The following is a 23,188-nucleotide window of genomic DNA, read 5'->3' as shown; positions in this document are numbered from 1 at the left end:
CCGACCTTCCAGAAGGGTTTGGAAGACCTGGCTCTGCCACCTCTCCTGGGGTGGGAGGGGTACCAGTTCTTGGGGGTGGCTAGTATCATAGATCTCTCCCCAACGATTAAGATCTTCGCCTCTTGGATTTTAAATCTATTTTATCTTTATTTATTGGTTGGTATATTGTAATTTATATGCTTTTAATTTTTGATTTTATTGTAAAACACCCAGAGTCCCCCTTTTTGAGGGGAGATGGGTGGTAATAGAAATTTGAAAAATAAATAAATTTTTCTTTCCATAATCTACCCATTCTAATCATCAGATCTGTAAATAACAAGTTCATTTTTTTTTTCAGCAAAAAAGTCCATAAGGGATTTCCAGTCACTAATAAATGTAGTAGTTGATCTTTCTCTAAGCAAAGTTAATTTTGCCATCTCTGCTAGTTCCATCATCTTCACCAACCATTCCTCTGTTGTAGGTACTTCAGAGGCTTTCCATTTTTGTGCATATAGTAGTCTCACAGCAGTGATCATATATAAAAATAATCTTCCATGGCTCTTTTCTAATTGCATGTCCATTAATCCCAAAAACAAAAGTTCTGGTTTCAGTTGAGTATTAGTCTTTAAACTTTGTATCATTATATGTATTTGAATCCAAAATCTTCTGGCTTTTTTACAAGTCCAAGATAATTTTCTGGAGTCATATACCAATGGTACATCATTTTATAAAAATTCTCTTTTAAGTTATAGTGTGAATTTCAATCCTTTCAACCACAAATTTTCCCACTGTTCCATCAATATGTTATATCCAAAGTTCTTAGCCCATTTTATCATATACTCTTTTACTTCTTGTTTCAAATTTCAAAAGTTTATGCATTTTAGCAATTACATGTTCATCATTTGTACATAATTCAACTTCAACTTCTGTCTTCTGCTGCTCAATTCCTAGTGTCCTATTGTCTACCTTAAATCTTTCTCTTAACTGTGCACAAGAAAACCATTGAAAACTAAATCCCTCTGCAGTCAGTTGCTGTCTTGATTTCATCTTATATTTTCCATGGTCTTGTTCTTACAACTCTTGACAGGTTAACCATTTCTCTTTACCTGCTGTTTCTTTCCTATAAAATGCTTCTTTACAACTTTTTCTTTTCTGTTTTTTTTCACTCACTTACTACTTTTCCCTGTTCTTTTTATCTTCAATTCAAAATCTGTACTGTTTTTATTCTTTTGAAAACATCTGCATATATATATATATGTGTGTGTGTGTGTGTGTGTGTATATATATATATAAGATATGTAAATATGTATCTTCCCACAAGGGCACACAAAAGTTCCATTTCAAACCCTTTGAAGTACAAAACTTTGTGAAACTTCACATTGCTCCTTGCTTGCAGTGTGAAACTCCTGTTACTTGGAACAGTAGTTTTGCTCTTAAAATTTCATTGTAAACTTTCCAGAGTCGCTCTTTGAGTGAGATGGGCAGTGACTACATTTGAAATATAAATAATAAAAATAAATAAAATGGTTTCAAACCAATTGTTTTTCACATCTGTATCTTCCTGTCTAGTTGAATGTGTCTGAGAATATCTTGCATCTTAATAAAGAGAACTGTGTGAAACACATGAGCTTTTCTTAGCTTTTTGGAGGAAAAAGAGAACTAATTTCCCCCCACCATTATTATATTTTTAGGTATTAATGCACTTGTAAGCTGCTTAGGTTCAACTGACAGAAGTGGCATAGAAGTACCAGCATAAATAAATTTACCCTTGCTATTTCATTAGATTTAGACACCACCTGACTCCAAAGCAACTCTGGGAAGCTCACAATAAGCTGAATAACAAACAGCAATACACAAAATACAATATAAAATATACAAAAAACACTATCTGTCCAGGCAACACATTACATGTACAACCGCCCCCCCCCAATCTAACAACGGACCACTTCACCCTACCCCAACCCCTTGAAGACAGCCAGGTTTTCAAGGTCTTATCTTACAGAATAGCATCAGAGTGGGAGCCAAATGGATCTTTGGGAGGCACCTCATTCCTGAGGGCAGGTGTTACTATAGAGAAGGCATGCTTCCTGAATGTTGACAAACAATATTGTTTAATCAAAGGGACCTGGAGTGCACCAATTATGCCAGCTCTTACTGGTCAGGCAGAAACCATGGAAGACAGGCAGTCCCTCAAATAACCAGGCCCTATGCCATGTAGTTATAAGTGATAACCAGCCTTAAAAACACTGGCAACCAGTGCAGCTCACCAAGCAATGATGTCATATGGATATACTGAGGATGCCCATCACTGTCCGCACTGCTGCATTCTGGACCAGCGGAGGTCTCTACACAGTGTTCAAGGGCAGCCCCATGTAAATTGCAGCAGTCACGTTTGAGGGAACTGTAGCATGATTGACCATCTGAAAGGCCTCCCAATCCAGGAAGGGGTGCAACTGGTACACAAGAAGGAGCTGTGCAAAAGCCTTCCTGCCACAACCACTACCTGCTCTTCAAGCAGGAGCTGTGAGTTCAAGACAAACCCCAGACTGGGTACCAATCTTGATTGGGGAACTGTAACCCCATTCAAGACTAACAATGGAAAATCCCCAGATCCGGGGGGCGGGGCTGATATCCACAGCCACTCAGTCTTGGGGTAGGATTAAGCCAGTCAGTTTCTCCCATCCAGACCCACACAACCTGCAGAAACTGGGACAAGGCATTGAGGGCATCATTTGGCTGGCTCCTTGAGGCAGGGACCTGGCTCCTCTCCCTTACACATCATGCACCTTGATGGGACTCTATGAGCACCAAGTCTTGATTTGTTTGTTAAATAAGACTGCTAACATAATTCTTAATTTTTTTAAATAAACAGCTTGGTTAACTTCTTGAAGAATCATAAAGTTGGAAGGGATCATTTGAGACCAATGAGGCCTCCTCAGTGCAGGAATTCAGAACATCTGCTTATGTTTTTGACGAGCAATGTCTCCTACCCAATCATTCTCCTCCTAGTCCCATTTCCAGCTTCTGGAAAGCAACAACCTGGCTGAATCAGGATAAGATATTGCTCTAAACTTTATGGGGTACACAAAGAGATGCATACAGACCGGCACATTTTCACCTGCAAGCTAAAAAGACACACATACATCCTTGAAGTTGCTCTCTTACCTTGCTGAGCGCAAGAGTGAGAGAGCTTCTGGCGCCTGGCCGGTTAATAAGCTGTCCTGGATCCGTATCATGGCATCAGCTCGCTGCTCCTCTAGTGGAACTTCTGATGCAGCATCAAAAGGAATGACTTGATCTGGAAGAGACTCAAAACCCTGGCAAGAAAAGATATTGGATGGAAGCCTGTGACAGCAAGATACAGGTTTTTCTGCAAAAGGAAGAAATTTCAGCAAGAAATGTTACAGATCCTAACAAAAGATTCTGCATTTTGCCACCCCCAACCAATGCATTTCAGGTATCCCAAGCAAGCTTTACAGAGGTGTAAATTAATCAAGGAATGTTTTAAAAGGACAAGTTGGAAGAGCATGGACATCCACAGGTGTGGCTTGAAAGGATGGGAAAGGCTTGAAAAGTCTGGGAAAAGCAACACCAAGCACCACCCTTCTTTCTAGCCTGCATTCTGCCCACTTTTATGAAGTCTTGGGAAACTGTCCTAGCCTGTAATATTAGGATGAACCATTTTAAAAGATCAGTTTATTGTCTCAAAAGGTCAAACTGGGCTTGGAGCTGGAAAATATGGGAAGAAAACCTGGCACTGAAAGTAAACTAGCAGCAGGCTGTTAAGAGTCAACTATGTAAACAAAAGGAGTAAGGCCACCACCCACAATCCCATCTCTTTAGAGAAAGGAGAGAAGGAAGAAAAGTGCTACTGATCCAGTGTTCATATTCCAGCTGCAGAGGTTGATCTGGAAACAAGGTAACACATTTTCCGCAAGAGTGAGCAGCTATGAAGTTGTCCAAGAGAGCTTTTCTTTTGTTTGTAAGGGTTGTGTGCAACTGAAGATGGAAAATATTAAATATGTGACAATGGGCACTTTTTTTCTATACCTCACCTACAGAAGAATTCATACAAAAATTTGTATGACTTTTAGAGAAAGGCCATAGCTCAGCAGCAGAGTACTTGCTTTGCATGCAAAAGACAACAGGTTCCAGCCCTGGCATCTCCAGGCAGAAGAAGAAAAGACGTTTCCTTGGAAGCCTAGCCTTTGCCAATCACCTCAAGAAGTGTCCAGCTGGCACGTTCTGCAACTTGGATCCTTTCTTGTTTTATGAGAGAACATGCCAAAGAGGAGAGGACTTCGGTGCTGCCCTTCTCATTGTGAGCAAGATGGAACCCAGAAATCCTGGCTTCTGCACTCTGTAGAATGACCTCCTGCCAACTAGATTCATCTTACCTTGATGCACTTATTGATTTGCTCCACCAGCTTTAGCCACACCTCCTCCAGCTCTTCAGGAGTCTGGGGCTGCACACCTGGGCCAGCAGAATGAGCTTTGGAGTTCTTTTTCCTCCGGTATTTCTTGCTCTGCAGCAAAACAAGTCAGGTTTTGAGTCATGCTTTGAGAAAAGAGAATACTGATACAAGCGTAGCATTTCCAGAAGCATTTTTCTTCATTTGATTGTGTAGAGAAAGGGAAAGAGAATAGCTTTTTGAGAAGGCATATGCCCAGAAGGCTTGGGCCACTACTGTGAAAGTCCCACTTTTGTCTTGCTCCATGGCTTCTCCTTTCTTGATAGGCAATGGGTGAGGATAAAGGAATTTTTTTTCCTAATTTTTTTTGCAGATTTGGATTGTCAAGACTGCTCTGATTATTGGGAGACAACTGTGGCAAAGAACAAAGAACAGGTGAGTAGACTGGTTCTATGGAACCTCTCTGCATAAGGCTAGGACAGGAGATTACCCACATGTGCTCCAGACGGTTGCTCCTCACAAGGAGACCACAGGGCAGTGGGCTCCCTTGAGTTTGAGTGCCAGGAGAAAAAGGGAACAGCCATCCTGCTCACAACCGTGGCGGAACCTTTTAAGGGACACTGGGTTCACTACCCTCACTTTCTAATCACTTTCGAAAATCGCCTATTTACTAACTTAAGGCTATTAGAGATCTTCAGAATGACAAGTCTGAAAAGCCACCTTGTGAGTTTACCTTCATTCTTGAATAAAAGAAACATTAACTACAAGCTTAAGAATTTAAAGAACTGGAAATATACAGCAAAAAGTGGACTTCCGGGGAAGAAATGGCAAACTGAAGACAGCTCCACTACAAGCAGAGATGATGACAGTGGCGGAATGAAGAGCCAGCAAGTAGACTGGCTCTTCGTAATTCCTCTCTGGACAAGAAATTAAGAAGAAGAAAGGAAGCAGTTAGCCCCTTGAAGAAAGAATTGGGTACCAATGAAAAGAATAAATATATACATTAGTTGGGTATCTTCCTAAGAGAATAAGTAAGAACTGGAAACTCAAAGGAAAGGAACTCAATCCCCATATCCCAAGATACCTGGACCACTAGGTTGTTCCTTCCTTTGCAAAATTTCTCCAGCATCTTCAAGAAAAGATGAGTGGTCTCCACTAGATCTCTGAGGAATGACCTGGGCTGCTTTTTCTCATCAAACTTACGGAGAAGAGTGAGGAACAGCTCACGATATTCCATCAGGTAGAAAATGTTATCTAGAGGAAGGAAGTGCTTGTCATTAGTTGTATACAAACAAAGCCAACATTCCCTAAATAATGGAGATGGGAGGCAATAATAAGCAGATAAGACATTTTCCTCCCCACATAGTTTATTTTGGGAACCGAAAGGCCACTGTTGCTTTTCTTTTCATTCTCCATTTGCTCAGCAAAGATATTTTACTTAGCCTTTCCGACTAAATCCGATATGAAAAACACTGAGACTCCTAGGGGTACATTGTTCAGTGATAGAGAACAGCGAAGCAGTTCAGAAGACTCCAGGTTCAATTCCTAGCATCTCCAGGGATGGCTGGAAAACTCCTATTTAAAATCTTTCAGTTAAGTTGCCCATTCACGTTAGCAGTTCTGGGCTAGCCAGACCAATGGTCTATCTATGATCCTATCCCTCCAAGCACATGTAATTCTGAGCCTTTGCCTGAGAATTGGTACAGATTACAATTGGCTTCTACTTCCAGCAGGAAACCTAGAATGTTACCCCAGGAAATAACTTGGTATATAATGAAAAATCCTCACTCTTAAGTATGTGGCTGCTGTTGCGCACAGCTTCTTCTTGTGAACGGTCCATTTCATGCATAGTCATCAGCAATTCTTGGTAAGCCTTGAGAGCCAGATGCATCCTGAAAGACAAGGAAAACAAGTTGACAAGTAGGACTTCCTCTGACTTTGCATAGGAAGGTGAGATAAATGAAATTATTTAAAACTGCACAGGGAAAAAGAATCCCATAGGATTACTCCACAGCAAACTAAGCTGTCACCTCACCTTTTAGACCAAGATGTGATATCCTTCTTATCTACAAGGCTCATTTCATAGTAGTTAGTCAGACTCCGTTCAATGAAGTGGAAGGTCCGGACACCAACTGTCTCAGAAACCAGCTGAGGCTGGAAAGAATAGGCCCGGTTGAAGGCCATGAAAAAAGCCATGGCCCATAAGTAGTATGTCTCATCATGCTGTTGGGCCTTTTCTCTGATCAAGTGATCCTGGGGAAGGAAAGGGAGAGAATGTCCAAGGGCAGCCATGGTCTCATAGCCTCTGCTCTTTTGGCTCCATATCAGATGCATTCAGTTTCAGAATACAATCAGATCTTAAAAGCCAAGATAGCTAAAAACCCTAAAATACAAACAATGGAGATAAAACAGGCACAAAATAGCATTTAACCATTTAGAGCAGTGTCATGACAGCATAAATGAATTTGAGCCAATTTAATCACATGTTCCCTCAATAATAGATTAAAGGAATGGCAGAATTGGAAAAAATATTTGGTGCCCTTCTGAGAGAGAGAACCTCTCAGGGAAGGAAAGCTTACAACTGTGCAATGACATCAAGAAACTCCGCTTTTTCACCCCACCAAACCTATCTCCAAAGGTGGCAGAACATACAGCACAGCCTTAGATGTTGAACACAATGGAAATGGAAGTGACCCTTCAGATATCCTGGTCTTTGACTTTAAAGGGAACAGCCTGCATTTTAATAGCATCCAAGAACTGTTCACTGTGGATAAAGAGCAGTAACATTCTTATTCTTCCCTTTGGCACAAGAGAAGGAACAAGAATCACTGAAGAGTAATACATGTGACTTTTAATATCTCCAGCATGGGTGCAAATTGGCTCAGTGAAGCCACTCCAATCCCATTGAATCTGTTTGCTGCACAGCCCTATAAACAAAGGACACACACACACACACACACAAAAAGTACCAGCAAAAAAACCACACCTAACATTTTTCAAGTTCTGCTAAGGGAAATCCTGCCTTCAGGAAACAGGATCCTGAAGGAAGCAACATAAGCCAACATGTCTCTGACATGGGCAAGACATCTTCCTCTTCTCTTTCATGGCACCCTGCAATTGGCCAGCTCCACACCTGAACCTCCTTCTCACCTTGACCAGGTACATGAGGCGATTGTAGCAGTTCTCCAAGAACTCCACACAGAACTCCTGAAGGAAGCGCCGCACATTTAGGGCAGAGCGACGAGGGGTTCCTTCACCATCACTGGCTCGCTGCTGCCTTTTTGGCACCTGGCGGACCTCCTTGCATAGATCGTGGCTGTAGTTCTTCACCTGTCCAGGAATGGGGCAGAATATGAGTACGATGGAAAATGTAGACTCAGCTTCTTCCTTCTTAGTTCCAGTAATACTAAATGGAAAATTTACCACAGCTATATTGTTTTCTACAGAAAAATTTCCATTTCTTAATGAAGTGCAGATAGACAAGCTTGGCAGTTTCACTGTTTTTCAGGTGATCATCTCCAATGAGTATGCAACGTAGATAAATGACATTGATCAGAATACTTTCCAATGCACACTGAACATTTTCTGTAAAAATTGGCTTAGCCTCAGAGGGAAAAATCCAGTTTTTCCAGAAAAAATTATTTACTTCTCTGACTAATATGGTCTGCTTACCCTGGCAAATATGGTTGATAATGATGCAACTACTTCCTTACAACTGTGGATTGATCTAGTTTGTAATCCGGCAGTCTTACAAGGTAATGAAACTAGATCCCAACCAGACATTGATAAGCTAAGAAAACTGGAAGTCAACTTCTGAAAAAGCAATGAGCTGTGCAGGGGCCTGGAGGAAGACCACTGGCACTAGCCAGGAACTTCTGTAGGCAGAAACGATGGCAATTTAAACGTGGGACTAGGAAACAGTAGCCTTTTATTAAAACCCTCTGTGAGGGTTACCATAACAAAGCTTTAGACAGATAAACAGATTTGAGGACAAAAAACAAACTAGATGATCCATGTGCCCACAGCATCCCATGTTTTCCTTTCTCCATTTCCTTCTTGTTTAGTACAAGAAGAGCAGCATCTCACCTCTGAAGAAACACCCTCAACTTTATACAGCTGGGCAGATGCTACATTCTGAATAAAAATCCACCCTCTCTAACCCTGGACATAGTAGCTTGAACTGACTTACATTGTGTAGCCCCTTATGCATCACCACATCTCTATCCCCAATAGCCTTCAAGCCCTGAATGACATAGCAGCCACCAAATCGAGTGTGTCTGGGGAAGAAGAAAACAGGGTGAAATCTATCAGAACAGACTCTTTTACCAAAACAGCACATTTTGAATGAAAGGTCAATGAGAAGAGGCAGAAACTGACTTTAGAGAATGCCAAACTACTTCTGTCCAGCCTACCCACTGTTGTCTACTCTGACAGCAGATGCTTTGCTCTTAGGCAGACAACAACTGCATTCATTTCTCTCTCTCCATTTCTGTCTCTTAAATGCTGCCCAGTGAAGCATGCATGATGAGGACCGACTGAAAGGTGTGGAAGAAGCCACTACCAGAGTGCTGGACTTCAGTCCTGCAAGATTCCTTTTCCCATGCACACCCAATCCCATTCTATCATTGGGATTCATTCATGTGTTCTGGCAGCATTAATGGGCTTGCAGTGCTAAACAATTATCTTAATCAGCCAGTAATGTTTTGCCTACAGACTATTGCCCTACACATAAAGCTATGGAATTCACATTTTGTATCTAAACCTTACTTGAGAAGTCTAGAAAAGCTGGAAATGGTTCAGATCCCTTCTTCTTCCCCTCTTCTTCCATTCCTTAATCACCCAAATTTTAAGATCCCTTCTTCTTCCATTCCTTAATCACCCAAATTTTAAACAGTTTGATAAACAAGATTAGTTCAACAAATGGGAAGATGAATTATTGTACAAGATTAGAAACTTGGCTCTTGTAGGACACCTATTCTGTTGAATATATTCTGCAGAAGAAGCAGTCACAAGTTCTATCTTGATTTCACATGAGCAAGTGCAGTAATTTATCGATCAAGAACATCAACCATGTTTGAAGAATGATACCTATCTACTCATTTCAGATCAAAGGAAACTCTTCAATATTAAACAAAACCTTTTTCAAATACAATTGACTCTGCTGAAATCTTAAAATATACAAGAATAGGATTTAGGATTTGAACTGAGTAACTCAGCTTAGAACTCCTTGTTGAACAAAAAAAAATTTTGGACCTTATTTGGGAAAGTCTTCAAAAACAGACTATAAAAATAATTCATATACTTTTTGAAAAAATTGAAAAATGTTAGTGACAGCAGCTGTTCCAGATTAGTTTTATGAACCATGACATTCTGACTAACTAAAAAGTTACACAGGCTAAAGAGCCGTCTTTTGTATGGAAAGTATAATTCACGCCTCCTTAAACCACATTGTAACAGTCAAAGACTTTCTAAATTGTGTTGAGGAAGTACATATTTCCATCTCTAATCATAATGGCCACTCATTTTGGTTTAAGGACTTTTTTAGAAACTGGAAAAATTGCACAGAACTTTAATAGCTAATGCTAGAGTTGCTCTCCTGTCCAATTTTTCCAGGTTTCCCAAAGTATGCAGTAACTTCTTTAATGTTTCATTTTCAGTGGTCACTGTTGCGCTTAAAAAGGTGCAGTCTTGTTTGCAGAGCTCGAGCAGGAGGTTTATATACCATAAACCAGAGGGGTTCAGTATCTGAATCTGAAGGAAGTAAGGGTATTTGATTCTGGCATGGTCCCCCCCCCCTTTTTTAAGGGCTGCTCCTTAAAGAGTTATGCTTTTTCTGGATTTTGCAGTAACACATGGTTGCACCCTGTTGTCGCCTTGTTAACTCAAATACACATTTCTGTGAGCCGGTGCAGCTACTCTGCACAGTTCCTTCAAGAAGCAGCTGATAGGAAGAGAGGCTGCCCACAGTAGCTCTGAAGCATCCCTACCCATTTTGGATCTGAATATTGCACAAGAAACCATGGCTGGGATAGGAGTAAATTATCTTTGCAAGAAAGAGTGTTTTTTGGAAGGTTGCCCAGCCTAGAGTTAAAATTTAAAGGAAGGGAGAATGGCTTTCTTTGTTAAAGGTCGCAGGTTCAATTCTTGACGTTTATAGGATGACACAGCAGAGAACAGAGAGGATCCTTTCCCCCCAAAATTATCCTCAGTGTCAGGGATTGGCTGGGAAAGCCAGGTGGAAGACTTCCAACTTCACTTCCTCACCTGCTACTCCGCTGGAATACGCGGGTCTTCTTCTCAGTCTGTTCCTTCTGTCTCAAGACCTCCAGTTCTGCTACATCTGTGCTCTTCTCCTTGGATGAACGGGTCTGCCCTGTGGCTGCCAATTGCTCTGGATTCTATTGGGAACAGTGTTCTTAGTTTCTTCCATGAACCCAAGCAATGTTTGTTCACCCTCCTCCCTCAAATCCATGTACCACAGCAGAAAGCAAACCAACAGAAGTTGCATTAGATACGGCAGCTTCTGTCTCCCCACAATGGTGAAGTAGCTTTTTAAAAAATGTTAATGACAGCAGCTGTTCTAGGTTAGATTTATGAACCATGACATTCTGACTCTGACAGAGGCCAGCCAGAAACAGAGGATTAAAAAATTACATGGGCTAAAGGGCCATATTTTCTAATAGAAGGTACAACTATCAATCTTTTTGACAGCTCAACTATCTCTCAGCCTCCTTTCCCCTCTTCTACTTTCTGAAGCTATAAAAGCTTCAAGGGCCACAAAATTCCTCGAAATCTCTTTGGACTTCCGACCTAGAAACACAGTATCCTTTGCCTCTTTCTGCCACTTGCAGAAACGTCCCCACCCTACCCCAGCCTTCACTTCTGGTCTGAACAGACTTGCTTGCTTACCTGGTCACGGAACATAAGGGAGATTATCTCCAGCACGTGCAGACTCCACTGCTGTTCGCTCGGGGAGCTGGCCAAGAATTTGAGCAAATCATCCAACCCGCTGATGTGCATAGCCCAGAGCACCTGGTCATGGACGTTGGCATCGTCGTCAATGTTCTATGGGAGAGATCAGATGGGCCTAACCATTAGAATAATGGAATTTTCAATCACAAGAAGAAAAAAATACCCATTTTGCTCAGCCTCAGGCCACTGTGCAGCAGACACGAGTGTCCACTGACACACTCATGCCCATTTTCTCGCTGCAGATATAATGGTCTTTGGGAATATCCTCGAGAGACAGGAGGAGGAAGAGCTGCCACAAGGGCAACAGTCAGATAAGAGACATCTCAGTCCACAGAAGGAATGGGGGTGGAGAAAGCATCTCAGAAGGGACCCTCCCTAGTTTCCTGGAAGGTAAAGGCAAGGGAGGGAGGGAGGGAGGGAGGGAGGGAGGGGAGAAATGCTTTCAGATGCGCAAGATTCTGTTAGTGTGACCTTACAATACAGGTAGTGTTAGTACCCATAGAATTGGTTTCTTGTCTGAAGGGCTGATGGCACAGAAACCTCCCACCTCATATAAAAGAAGAGCTGGCAGGACACAAACAATAATAAAGACCATGTTCTACTCAGTACGTTAAGGAAAAAGGGAAACCACAGTGACAGCACTCTGGACAGCAGCATGCTCTCCCGCAACTTTTTCTTTGGTTCTTCTGCTATATGATTCAGTTGAGGTACACTGGCTACCTAAATAGTCAATATCCAAAACATTAAAACCATGCAAGAAGCAAGGCACTGTTTGCTAAGCTTAAGGCAAGCCACAGCACATGGAAGAAATGTGGAGAGCGATACAACAGTACTACAGTGAGTCGTTGAGATAATACAGATGAAACCCTGGAGAGGAAACCCCTAATTCTCTAAGCACCATTAACATCACCTACAAGAGCATTGGCTAGCATAGCTCAACGAGGGAGGGGTGCTGGGTGCCCAGGTTCCTTGTCTCTCCAGGTATGTGCTTGTATTTCCACTCCCGTGCACTGTCCTAGGCTGGCATCTATCCAGACAGAACCAGGGCCAGCCTTCTACACCAATACCTTCTCTTCGTCAGGATCAGCTGGCACATGCAACACGTTGCGCACCAGCAGCAAGATGCGCTCAATCAGCAGGTTATCTTCTTCCTGGCGCTGCTCCCAGTCCTAAGAGGAGAAAGAGCAGATCGTCATAAAAGATGCACACACACACACACTGGGAGCACATGAAAAAGCTGAACTCAAGGAGCAGGCTGCTGCCTTCACTGCCCGCACCCCAGTCTTGTTCAGTTAAGTCTTGTTTCCTTTCACAACCCTCCTTGTCCTTGAGCCACCTCCCTTTGACTTTGGGAAACAGCTCCACATGAAACTCACCAGCTGCAGCAGATCATACAGCTTCTCACTCAATACCCCAAAGACCTTCTCATTGGCAAACGCCTAGGGATTGGAAAAAGAATATATTAGGAATCCCCCGGAGACAGAGCAACCCCAGAAGAGCAAGGCAAGACCCCAAAGCAGGCTACAAAGACTTAGCCTAGAAACTGTTATCTGCTTCTTCCCTCCCTCCTGCCTTCTGTTTCTCTTTACATCTTCCGAAGCTTCACCCCCTGGGTCTTCTTCAAGTTAGCTGTTAGCCAGAAACTACCATCCTTCCTTCCTTCAAGGATCTTCAGTTTAAGTACAGCAAAGGTTACTGTAGAAAGCTTCATGCTTAACTACAAAGAGAACACTGCCATTCAGAAAAGCAGACTATTTTTCCGCATTATCCTGTTACCCCCCGAACAACGGAACAGAAGACTGGAGAAGGCCTCCCACTCACTTCTTTGTAAGCCTGCAGGTAGGAGACGATCTGCAGGAAGTGATGGCGGAAGTTAACATCCTGGGGGATTTTTCCAAAGCAGAGGATAGCTGGCTGAGTTAAATTTACCATTAACCTAGGAAAATAAAATATAAAGACTTTGTCAATGATTGCAATAGAAACTTGTCTTATCCTTAATCCACTTCAGCATTAAAACACTTTACAAGTATCTTAAAGTTCTATTTTCCCACTGACAAATTTAAGCAATAAATACATTTCTACACTGCTATTGATATTTGTCCTTAACTAAGCAATTTGGATGGCTTCATTAGTATTTTGTTTTTGTAAGTATTTTCCAATAGTGAGTTCTTAATTGCCACCTATATAACATGCAGTTCCAGTTCAGGGTTTGGTTGTTTTAAATTTAAGTTCATAGTGGCTTGACCCAGACTGGGATCATCATGTGTGATGAATGGGAAATCATTCTATTAATCTTTTTATTTTTTAAAAAAAATACAAATTTCTTGCATGGGATTAAAAAAAATCTCTTGGAGATTCTTTCTTTAAACCCCATATTGGCCTACGGGTTTAATTTTCTAAACAGGGTAGACTTCTGCCTTTTCAATCTCTAAGATCCAACCTGGATTGCCTTCACCTCTAGAGATAATAAAAAGGTGTGACAGCTGCAGGCTACACATTTTGAAATCTGGTTCTTAGAAGGATCCTATGGTTCTTCCTCCTAGCACAATCAAACCAGTCTCCCTCTAGGCCATATCCAGGCCTGGAGTTAAAGTAAATGAATTTATAATTTGCTTTATCCAGAAACAAGAGGAGATGAGATGCCACCATATCTTGCTGAAAAATGGATGTTAAGCTTTGTTGATTCTGTGAGGGCTAAAATAAGGTGAAAGAAATGATTTTATTCAGGACACTTTCCCCAAACTGCCCATCCTCCAGGTATGTAGACTTCAATTCCCAGAATTCTCAGCAACTGACTGAGGATACAACAGATGTATATATTTCTTGGGGCTCTAATAAGATTCTGCTAAAATTCTCAGTCTTACGGTATATTTTAAGGAATACACAGATTATTCAAACTGACTATGCTCAGATATAAAAAACTGCCCAGCATAGACATCCATCAATCCCATTTATATCTAGAGCCCTCAACTGTTTGGGACTAAAATTATCATAATCTCTTGCCACTGACCAGAGAGTTAAGCCTTATGGGATATGACAAGACAGAACATGGATTGTTTCGTGATCTCTGTAATGCACACTCCTTCATTGCTATCTGCTCCTGACATTCTTCATAATTAAAACCTTATATTAACTATAACCAATCATCTTTCCTCCCATCTTCTTCCACACACCTCACACTGCCATTCCTACCTGATGACAGCATCAAATAGCTGCTTATCTTGGGGGTACTGGTTGATAATAGGGATCAGGTCATTTTGTAGAATCTGAGCAGCCCCCAGCTGTTGCCGGATATCCCGAGTCTCATCTTCATGGCGCAGATAGCGGATTAAATCTTTCACACTCTCTGGAGGAATTCAAGCCAAGCAGGAGACAAAACTCAAATGGGTGCAAAGCTATTGCTCACGGAATTGCTATCCCACTATATATATATATTAGTTATACTAATATACTAAAGGAGGGGTAGGCAACAAGTGGCTATGCTGTCCAACTACGATTCCCATCGTACAGTCATGGGGGGCTCGGAGTCAAGAGTCAGACAACAAGGACGGGCGGCCAGCCTCTGACGCAGAGTTGGAGGGCGAGCAGAAAGCTCCGGATAAACGGCCGCCTGAGCAGTCCGAGGAGGCGGGGCTGGTCAGCAAGCAGCAGGCACAGGCGCTGCTGATGGGTGAGGACGGGAACTCAGAGCTGCCGCCCCCTCCCGGTGCTCAAGAAAGGGGAGCGGAAAGCAGGGAGGAACTGCGGAGGTTGGCGAGGCCACGTGCGAGAAAGCAGCCCCGCCCTCCTAAAGAAGCTCCGCCCCAGTCGGCCTCTATAAAAAGGGAGCCACAAGCCCTGACCGATCGTTGGAGACAACTGTCTGCTTACTGGACTGCATGTGCCTCGACTCCTGATCGGAAACCTGGTGACCTGACTCTTGACTCTTGGACTCGCTTGACTGATCTGGTTTTGAACGTGAAACCCCCTTAGGGCAAGCTTGCAGGACTTTTCGGGCTTGCTTCTGTAGCGTGTGCGCGTTTGAGCTCTCACATCTTTGCCGCCTGCTTGTTACCTCCCAAGTTTCTCAGTAAAGTCTTACAACTGCCTCCCTGGTGTATTGCGTGTGATTGGGCTGGGACGGGACACATATTTCACCATAGCTGGCTAGAACTGATGAGAGTTAGAGTAACAACATCTGGAAGGTAACGAATTGTTCACACCTTTAGCAGTATTTATTTTATTTATTTATCTATCAAGTTTTGTCGCCACTCATCTCCCTCAAAAGAGAGTATGCTCCCTCAGAAAAGTACGCTTTAGGGTCGAAGTTGTAGGACTAGAGAATTAAGCCATCTTGTTGTGTCCTGGGGCCATCCAAAGAAGGAGGAAGAGCAGATAGCTCCTAACGTCTTCAAAACTGAAACAAAAAGTTGGAAAGCCCCTTTATAGAGCGCTAGTTTTCCCTACTTCATGACTTAGTTGCCTCCATCTAACAGTCAAGAGCTTGAGACATGCGTAGCCCTCAGGCCATCCTCCAGTATCTACCTCCCCATCTGGATCTCTCACCTATGCAGTCTGGTTCTTTATGGTAGGTGTCCCCTTCTAAGAATCCAAGGGCACTGCAAGTTGCTAGGAGTTCACAATTCATCATGTACAAGTCCATAAATCTCAGGTTAAGAGAAAGAAGGGAGCCTGCAGAGGACAGAGAGACAGTTTAGTTGTGCAATATGAGCTGAACTATTCATAAAGCAAGGAAATAACCTGATGAAACAAAACAGTACTTGCTTAACATCTACTACAGAAGCCTGCAAAAATCAAAAGCAGTTCTGACATTAGAGTTTTTACTAATGTCAAGGTATTTTAAGATTTTACATGGGTCTAGCCATTGCTGGTGTTTTACATTCCAGATCGGGTCTTAAAAGATATGAGGGATAGCTTAATAAACTATCTAGCCTTTTATTTCTTAAGTTAGAATTATTTTATAAGGATCTTTTAAAAAAATGTCTGGGATAGGGTTGCAACAAGCCAGCAGGCTTTATTATGGGCTAGTCTGTTTCCCCTGTTCATGTATTAAAGGCATGGTTAAAGTTACTACCACATACACACTCTACAAATACGTAGAAGAAGGTCATTAAAGAAGTTTGAGGTATCTGGAACACATATAAAGCAATTTCATGACCTTCAAGGAAATAATATTCACTTCTGGTAGAAATCCCAATTTGCAATTAAAATACCGCCTTACCAAAGTATCATAAAATAAACCAGCCTTTTTTATGGCTCCACCTGTATTCCAGTTTCCAAATTGTTACAGTGGCAAATAACAATGTGAGATGCATCATATTACTCTAGTGGGCTATCACTGCCATTCTTAATCTGAATTAAACTCCCACTTAACCACCCCATGTGGTTTTTTCCAAGGGATGTCCTTAACAGCAAAATTTCCCATCAAGAGAAATAATGCAATCAAGCGATAAAGTAGCTTGACACTGTTTTCTTAAGGCTCTTCAACATCTTGGGCTTGATTTCAACAATGCCCTTTGAAGTGTGTGGGAACAGGAATCCAGCACCTATCTCCAATTCCTGAAAGCAGCCCCATTTTTTCCCCATGTTCTCTCTGCAGCTATAACATGACCTAGGAACAAATGCAGCTGCTTTAAAAAGCTGCTAAGCATTATTGTCTTTGTGCCCCTGAACGCTCCAAATTATATTTTAGGAATCCAATCCAAAGCATTGTATATCTCTCCTGTTTTACAGTCATATTAAGGCAGAGTAAATTAGATAAAAACTGAAACACTTGCTAATTAATTAATGTGCAACTGGCTATTAGATAAACATGATGAAGCTCCTTCTTTGCACTTGAGTTAAACCTGTACTCCTTATATACAGATCTGAATCCATATTCTCTGTCTACTTATTGTCCTACAAATTAATTATGTGGACAGGTACAACATACTTATACACCAAGCCCCCTTGCATGTGACAAACTTCAGAAGCCAGCTACTGTGTTTATATAACACATCAAACCAGAAACGAAATAACCACATTTTAACCTTAAATGAACCCAAACCCATACGTTGGTTAAAGATTCAGTGTATCACGTGAACACAGAAAACTATAGGTACGAATGACCTTAGAATTCAGCCGATGTATCTGCTTCTTTTTTCTGTACAAAACTACCCCTGCCAGTCTGTGGACAGAAAACGGCATGCTTACTTTCCCCTTATAGAGCAAGAAACAAATAAGCAAAACCTCTCCACTTTCTAAGTTAAAAGTTGGCTACCAAGCCCAACGAAAACATGGGGACTACCAGCTCAGACCATCAGTTTAGTAACAACATGTCTAGGACTAAGGAAATCCTGTTTCAAGTCTACCTCCAACCACGGGTCAGTCAGTCACGCTTTATTATTGCAATTACAAATCGAAGTAACAGCCTCAGCTATAGAAGATTTAGGGCCAGTCGCTCTTTCAATCCAGCCTTTCTCTCAAAGCTGCTGTTATGGGGGGAAAAATGGAAGAGGAAATGCCGTGCATGTCACCTCCTTCTCCTGGAGGAAAGATAGGATATAAATCTAACAAACGAATAATAAAGATACCAAAACAGACATCCTCCTTGTCATGCGCTGCCTACCTTTGAATAATGCTCAGACACTGGTTCGGTGGATCAGGCTCTGGTTTATTCACAGCGCAGGTACAGCGTCGGGAAAAAAGCTGAGAGTGACAGGAGCGCGCCGGTGCGGGGTTTAAATACCCTGCGCCGGTCAGCGCCCCCTCACTCGCGGTCACGTCACCCCCCTTTGTCCAATACGTTGCCCTGCCGGTGGGTGAGGGGTTGCGAGGCCCCGCTGGCGTTCCGGGATCACCCATCATCGGGTTTTCTATTCATCCGGTGATTGCTGTCAGCTGGGCGATCTCCGTTGTATTAGCGCTGATGGCTTGGGTGTACTCCGTGATCCGTTTAGCTATTGTTTATTGGCCGTTAGTCGTTGTGAGTTGATGGCTACTTATCTTGAGCCCCTTCTCCTGTTTCCTTGCTATTGTCATGTGTGCCATTGCGCTGATGACTTCAGCTCAACGGCACTCATGACATACTGCCCCCTGTCCGAATAGTGCTCCCCCCCAGTTTTCTGGTTTTTTCCTTTTTCTCGGTGGAGCTGTCAAACGGCACTTTTTTTTTTTTTTGAAATTCCCGCCGGAGTAGTTGTCGCCCCTCCCTTTGCTCCTCCCTCTGCCACGTGCCTTCCCAGGGTGTGTCCTTAGTGCGCATGCCCGGGTCACGCCCTGGCGTGCGCATGCTCCAGCCACACCCTGTTTGTTTGGCTCAGTTCGGCGAGGAGAGAGGCGTGGCTGGTCGGGTGCTTATCAGCTCCAGGTAGGGCCCTTCTTTTTTATTTAAAGTGCGTCGCCTTTGTTATTTGTGCTCCTGGGCGTTGCCCCCAGGTTGCCCTGTTGACTTGCTTGCCACTCCCCCGTGGCCGGGGGGAGGGTGCTGGCGAACGCTTGTCACTGCCTCGTGGGCCCGGGGCGGGGGGAGTGAGTCCCGGGGGGGGAGGTCCACCCAAGTCGCGGGCTTGGGGGGGCCCTTTCCCTTGGGGCACGGTAGGCGGGGGGGCCCGCGGGGGGGGTTTGCAGGGGACGGCTTGCTAACCTTGGTTGTGGCTTGTCGGGGTATGCCCGGTGAAATGCCCGGGTCAGGTCAGGCGCGTTAACGTTGTGCGCCGCCACCCATTCCGGGTGGGGGAAGTGTTTCCACCTGACCAAATAGTGTAGAGTTCCTCGTTGCTTGCGGGAGTCGAGTATGTCCCTTATCTCAAAGTGATGTTGCCCGTCGATCATCACCGGTGGGGGCTGTGGCGTGCTTGGGTGCCATCGAGAGGTGGTTGCCGGTTTCAGGAGGCTGGTGTGGAACACCGGGTGGAGTCTCCGTAGGTTGTGTGGCAGGTCCAAGCATATTGCTACCGGGTTCACTATTTGCGTGACTCGGAACGGCCCGATGTACTTAGGCCCCAGTTTTTTCGAGGGTTGGGGTGACTTTAGGAATTTGGTGGATAGGTAGACCATATCCCCCGCTTGGAACGTCGGTTGTTGGCGCCGGTGCTTGTCGGCCTGCTCTTTGTAGGCTGCCTGTGCATCCTTCAGCGCCGCCGTGATTATTGGCCATGATTCCGCGATCTTCCGTCCCCAGTCGCTAGCGTCCACCTGGGGTTCCGGGGGTTGAGGTAGCTCCGGTATGGGGACGAAGTCGCGCCCCGAGACTACCTCGAACGGAGTTTTCCCCGTGCTCGTGTGGACGGCGTTGTTGTATGCGACTTCGGCGAACGGGAGCAGTTCAGCCCAGTCGTCTTGGTGATAGTTAGTATATGAGCGTATGAATTGCTCTAAGGTGGCATTGAGGACCTCTGTGGCTCCGTCCGTCTGGGGGTGCCAGGCAGTGGATAGGGCCTGTTGGGTCCCCGTCAGCTTTAGGAAGGCCCGCCAGAATTTGGAGGTGAACTGTGTGCCCGTCGGTCACCACACGTGCGGGACATCCGTGTAGCCTGTACACGTGGATGAGGAAGAGTTTGGCTAGTTGTTGTGCGGATGGGACCGACGTGCAGGGGATGAAGTGGGCCTGCTTTGAGAAGTAATCCTTCACCACCCAAATGGCCGTTTTCTTCTGGCTGGGTGGGAGGTCCACTATAAAATCCATAGAGATTTCCTGCCACCCGTTGTAATAGCCCCGCGGGTTTGCCTGGTGCCCGTTTGGCCCTAGCGCACGTTGGGCAGGACGCTACGTAGGCTTTTACGTCTCGCCTGAGCACGGGCCACCAGAATTGACGCCGTGTTAGGTGTAGGGTCTTGAGGAACCCAAAGTGTCCCGCTTGTTTGGCGTCGTGTGACCTATGCAAGATCGCCTGGCGTTGCGAGTCCGGGACATAGATTCTGCCTTCCCCCCATGCCAGGTCCTGTGCCATCGTTACCTTGTCGGGGTTTGCCAGGAACCAGGGGTCGGTTTTGAGGGCGGCGGCAAGGTCCGTGCGCATTCCCCCTGGTAGTTGCGGTTGGCTTCGTCTGGTCGCAGGTTGTCCCGCCGTCGGCTGCGCCGTAGAGTCGAGCTGCCTCCGAGCGCCGCTTCGGGTGGTCACGGCCATCCCCAGTTGCGAGGCGGATAGGACCGTCCCGATGGTGTCTGGGGCGGGCTCTTCGTCTTGGGGCAGTCGGGAGAGGGCGTCGGCCAGGAAGTTCTTTTTGCCCGGCATGAACTTCAGCTGGAAATTAAAGCGGCTGAAGAATTGGGCCCATCGGACCTGTTTTGGGCTAAGGCGTCTGGGCGTTCGTAGGGCCTCGAGGTTCCGGTGGTCGGTCCAGACCTCGAATGGTTGGGTGGCTCCCTCGAGTAGGTGTCGCCATGTCTCTAGCGCCGATTTTACCGCGAAGGCTTCTTTCTCCCAGACGTGCCATCGCCTTTCTGTCTCGGAGAACTTCCTTGACAGGTAGGCGCATGGTTTCAGGAGTCCCGTGGGGTCCTTTTGGAGTAGGATGGCCCCCAGGGAGAAGTCTGAGGCGTCGGCTTGGACCACGAACGGCCGTTCTGGGTCCGGGTGCGTGAGGATTGGCTCCGTGGTGAACAGCGCTTTCAGCTTGTTGAATGCGGTCTGGCACGCGGGAGTCCAATTCAACACTGTGCCCGGGTTCTTGGCGCGTCGGGTGTCCCCCACCCCTTTGGTTTTGAGGAGGTCCGTTAGGGGGAGGGCTATCTCTGCGAACCCCCGGGCGAATGACCTGTAAAAATTCGCGAAGCCGAGGAAGCTCTGGAGTTGGCGTCTGTTGTGGGGGCGCTCCCAGTTTAGCACCGCCTCGACTTTTGCGGGGTCCATTTCTATGCCGTCCCCGGAGATTCGGTACCCCAGGTAGTCTAGGCGCGCTTTGTGAAACTCGCACTTTGTAGGCTTGGCATAGAGCTGCGCCCTTCTGAGCTTGTCGAGGACTTGCCTGACTAGGTTCACATGTTCCTCGTGCGTTTTTGTGTAAATAAGGACGTCGTCGATGTAGACCAGGACCCCTTTGAACAGATGTTCATGCAGTACCTCATTGATGAGCTGCATGAACACCCCAGGGGCCCCCGCGAGTCCGAAGGGCAGCACTTTGTACTGGAAGGCGCCTAGGGGGCAGTTGAACGCAGTCTTCCATTCGTCCCCCTCCCTGATTCGGATGCGATAGTACGCCTCGCGAAGGTCCAATTTGGAAAAGACTTTGCCCGTGGACAGGTGGGCGAGCATGTCCTTCACCAGGGGTAAGGGGTATTTGTTGGACAGGGAAGCCGCGTTTAGGCCCCGGTAGTTGGTGCAGAGCCGTAGGGTGCCGTCTTTCTTCTCCCGGAATAAGACGGGGGCTCCGACCGGTGAGCATGCTGGCTCTATGAATCCCCTGTCTAGGTTTTTATCGATGAACTCCCGGAGGGTTGCCATCTCCTTCGGGGTCATCGAGTAGATCTTTGGTCTAGGTAAGGGGACGTCGGGCAGCAGGTCGATCCGGCAATCCGTCTTGCAGTGGGGGGATAGTTGGTCAGCTTCCGCCTCTCCGAAGACCTCGGAGAAGTCGGTGTATTGTTCCGATAGGTCTGCTATGGTAGCGGCGTTGTCCTGTGTAGTCGCCTCCGCTCGTCCCACAGTGGGGTTGGTTCTGCCCGCTGGAACTGGTGCCCGGTACTCGCCGTCGCCGAATGTGAAGGTGCGGGTCTCCCAGTTGATGCGCGGGTTGTTTGTCGCGAGCCATGGCATCCCCAGGACTGCAATGGGCCGTCCGATGTGAGTGACGACGAACGATGTGCGTTCAGTGTGAGTGCCCATTTGCAGGGTGACCGGCTCGGTTTGCAGCGTGGCTGGTTTCCCTCCCGCTGTAGAGCCATCCAGCTGGTGGAATGCCAACGGCGTGGGGAGGGGGAAGCAGCGGAGGTCGAGTTTGGCGACTAGGTCGGGGTGGATGAGGTTTTTTGAGCACCCCGAGTCCACTAGTGCCGCGGCCGTGGTGGCTCCGTTGTCGGCAGAGAGTTTGATTGCCGCCATTATTACGGGGCTTTCGTCGTTCCATCGAGGTGGTCCGCGCTGCTGTCCCACCGCCTGCCTCGCAACGCGTTTCAGGGCAGGCGGGGAGCTTTTCCTGCTGGCTGGTCGGGGTCTACGTTATCCTCTTCCCCCCAGTAGGCGTCCCAGCCTTCCTCTGGTGTCGCTGTGGCCACGGTCATTCGGCGGTGAGGGGGCGGCCCCAGGTTGGGTGGTTTGGGGCTGATTTTCGGGGTGGGTTTAGGCGCACTGGTCGGCGGTCGGTTGGCGAAGCAATCCACCGTCTTGTGCCCTAGTTTGCCACACTTCCCGCAGGGCTCCCGATTGAATTTCTTTTTTGGGTATATGGGGCCGGCCATCCCCACGTGTGGTGCGGGTACCTTTTTGCAGGCATAGTTTGTGTCTTCCGTGGTTGTCATGAGGAAGGTGCGGTGCGCGTGTTCGGCTTTCCCCGCGAGGTGGATCCACCCGTGTAGCGTTTCTGGGTCGTCGCGGTAGAGGGCCCATTGGAGAACGTCGCGATTGAGCCCCCTTTTGAACATTTCCAGCAGGGTGGTCTCGGACCAGTCGCTGACCTTCCCCGCGAGGGCTTTGAACTCCAGGGCGTAGTCTGGAACAGTGCGTGTGCCCTGTTTAAGTCTTTGGAGTGCGCTTTTCACCCTCACTTTGGCTAGGGGGTCTTCGAAGTAGTTTTTCATCTCATTGATGAAGGCAGGGAAGTTGGCGAGGGCAGGGGAGCTGGACTCGTACAGTTGGACGTACCAGTCCGCCGCCCTGTCTTGTAGTTTGATCGCCACGGCGGCGATC

At 45.8% G+C, this 23,188-nt stretch overlaps 1 protein-coding gene across 3 annotated transcripts in view; it reads right to left on the bottom strand.

Moving 5' to 3' along the window:
- TIMELESS (timeless circadian regulator) overlaps positions 1-23,188 on the bottom strand; it is a 57,308-nt gene that overhangs the window by 18,746 nt on the left and 15,374 nt on the right. For all 3 annotated transcript variants that reach the window (XM_063293658.1, XM_063293657.1, XM_063293659.1), the window contains exons 2-15: positions 15,909-16,034; positions 14,556-14,709; positions 13,185-13,299; positions 12,740-12,802; positions 12,431-12,532; positions 11,301-11,456; positions 10,656-10,789; positions 8,581-8,668; positions 7,542-7,721; positions 6,427-6,644; positions 6,180-6,283; positions 5,476-5,645; positions 4,377-4,505; positions 3,145-3,296 (exon numbers count right to left, since the gene is read on the bottom strand). In XM_063293658.1, the coding sequence (XP_063149728.1) occupies positions 3,145-3,296; positions 4,377-4,505; positions 5,476-5,645; positions 6,180-6,283; positions 6,427-6,644; positions 7,542-7,721; positions 8,581-8,668; positions 10,656-10,789; positions 11,301-11,456; positions 12,431-12,532; positions 12,740-12,802; positions 13,185-13,299; positions 14,556-14,709; positions 15,909-16,005 (1,862 nt within the window). In that variant the 5' untranslated portion in view covers positions 16,006-16,034. The remainder of the gene's footprint in view (positions 1-3,144; positions 3,297-4,376; positions 4,506-5,475; positions 5,646-6,179; positions 6,284-6,426; positions 6,645-7,541; positions 7,722-8,580; positions 8,669-10,655; positions 10,790-11,300; positions 11,457-12,430; positions 12,533-12,739; positions 12,803-13,184; positions 13,300-14,555; positions 14,710-15,908; positions 16,035-23,188) is intronic.

The sequence above is a fragment of the Candoia aspera genome, chromosome 2 (genome assembly GCF_035149785.1).
Source record: "Candoia aspera isolate rCanAsp1 chromosome 2, rCanAsp1.hap2, whole genome shotgun sequence".
In the NCBI taxonomy this organism is placed as follows: domain Eukaryota; kingdom Metazoa; phylum Chordata; class Lepidosauria; order Squamata; family Boidae; genus Candoia; species Candoia aspera.
This window is presented reverse-complemented; position numbering and strand designations above follow the sequence as displayed.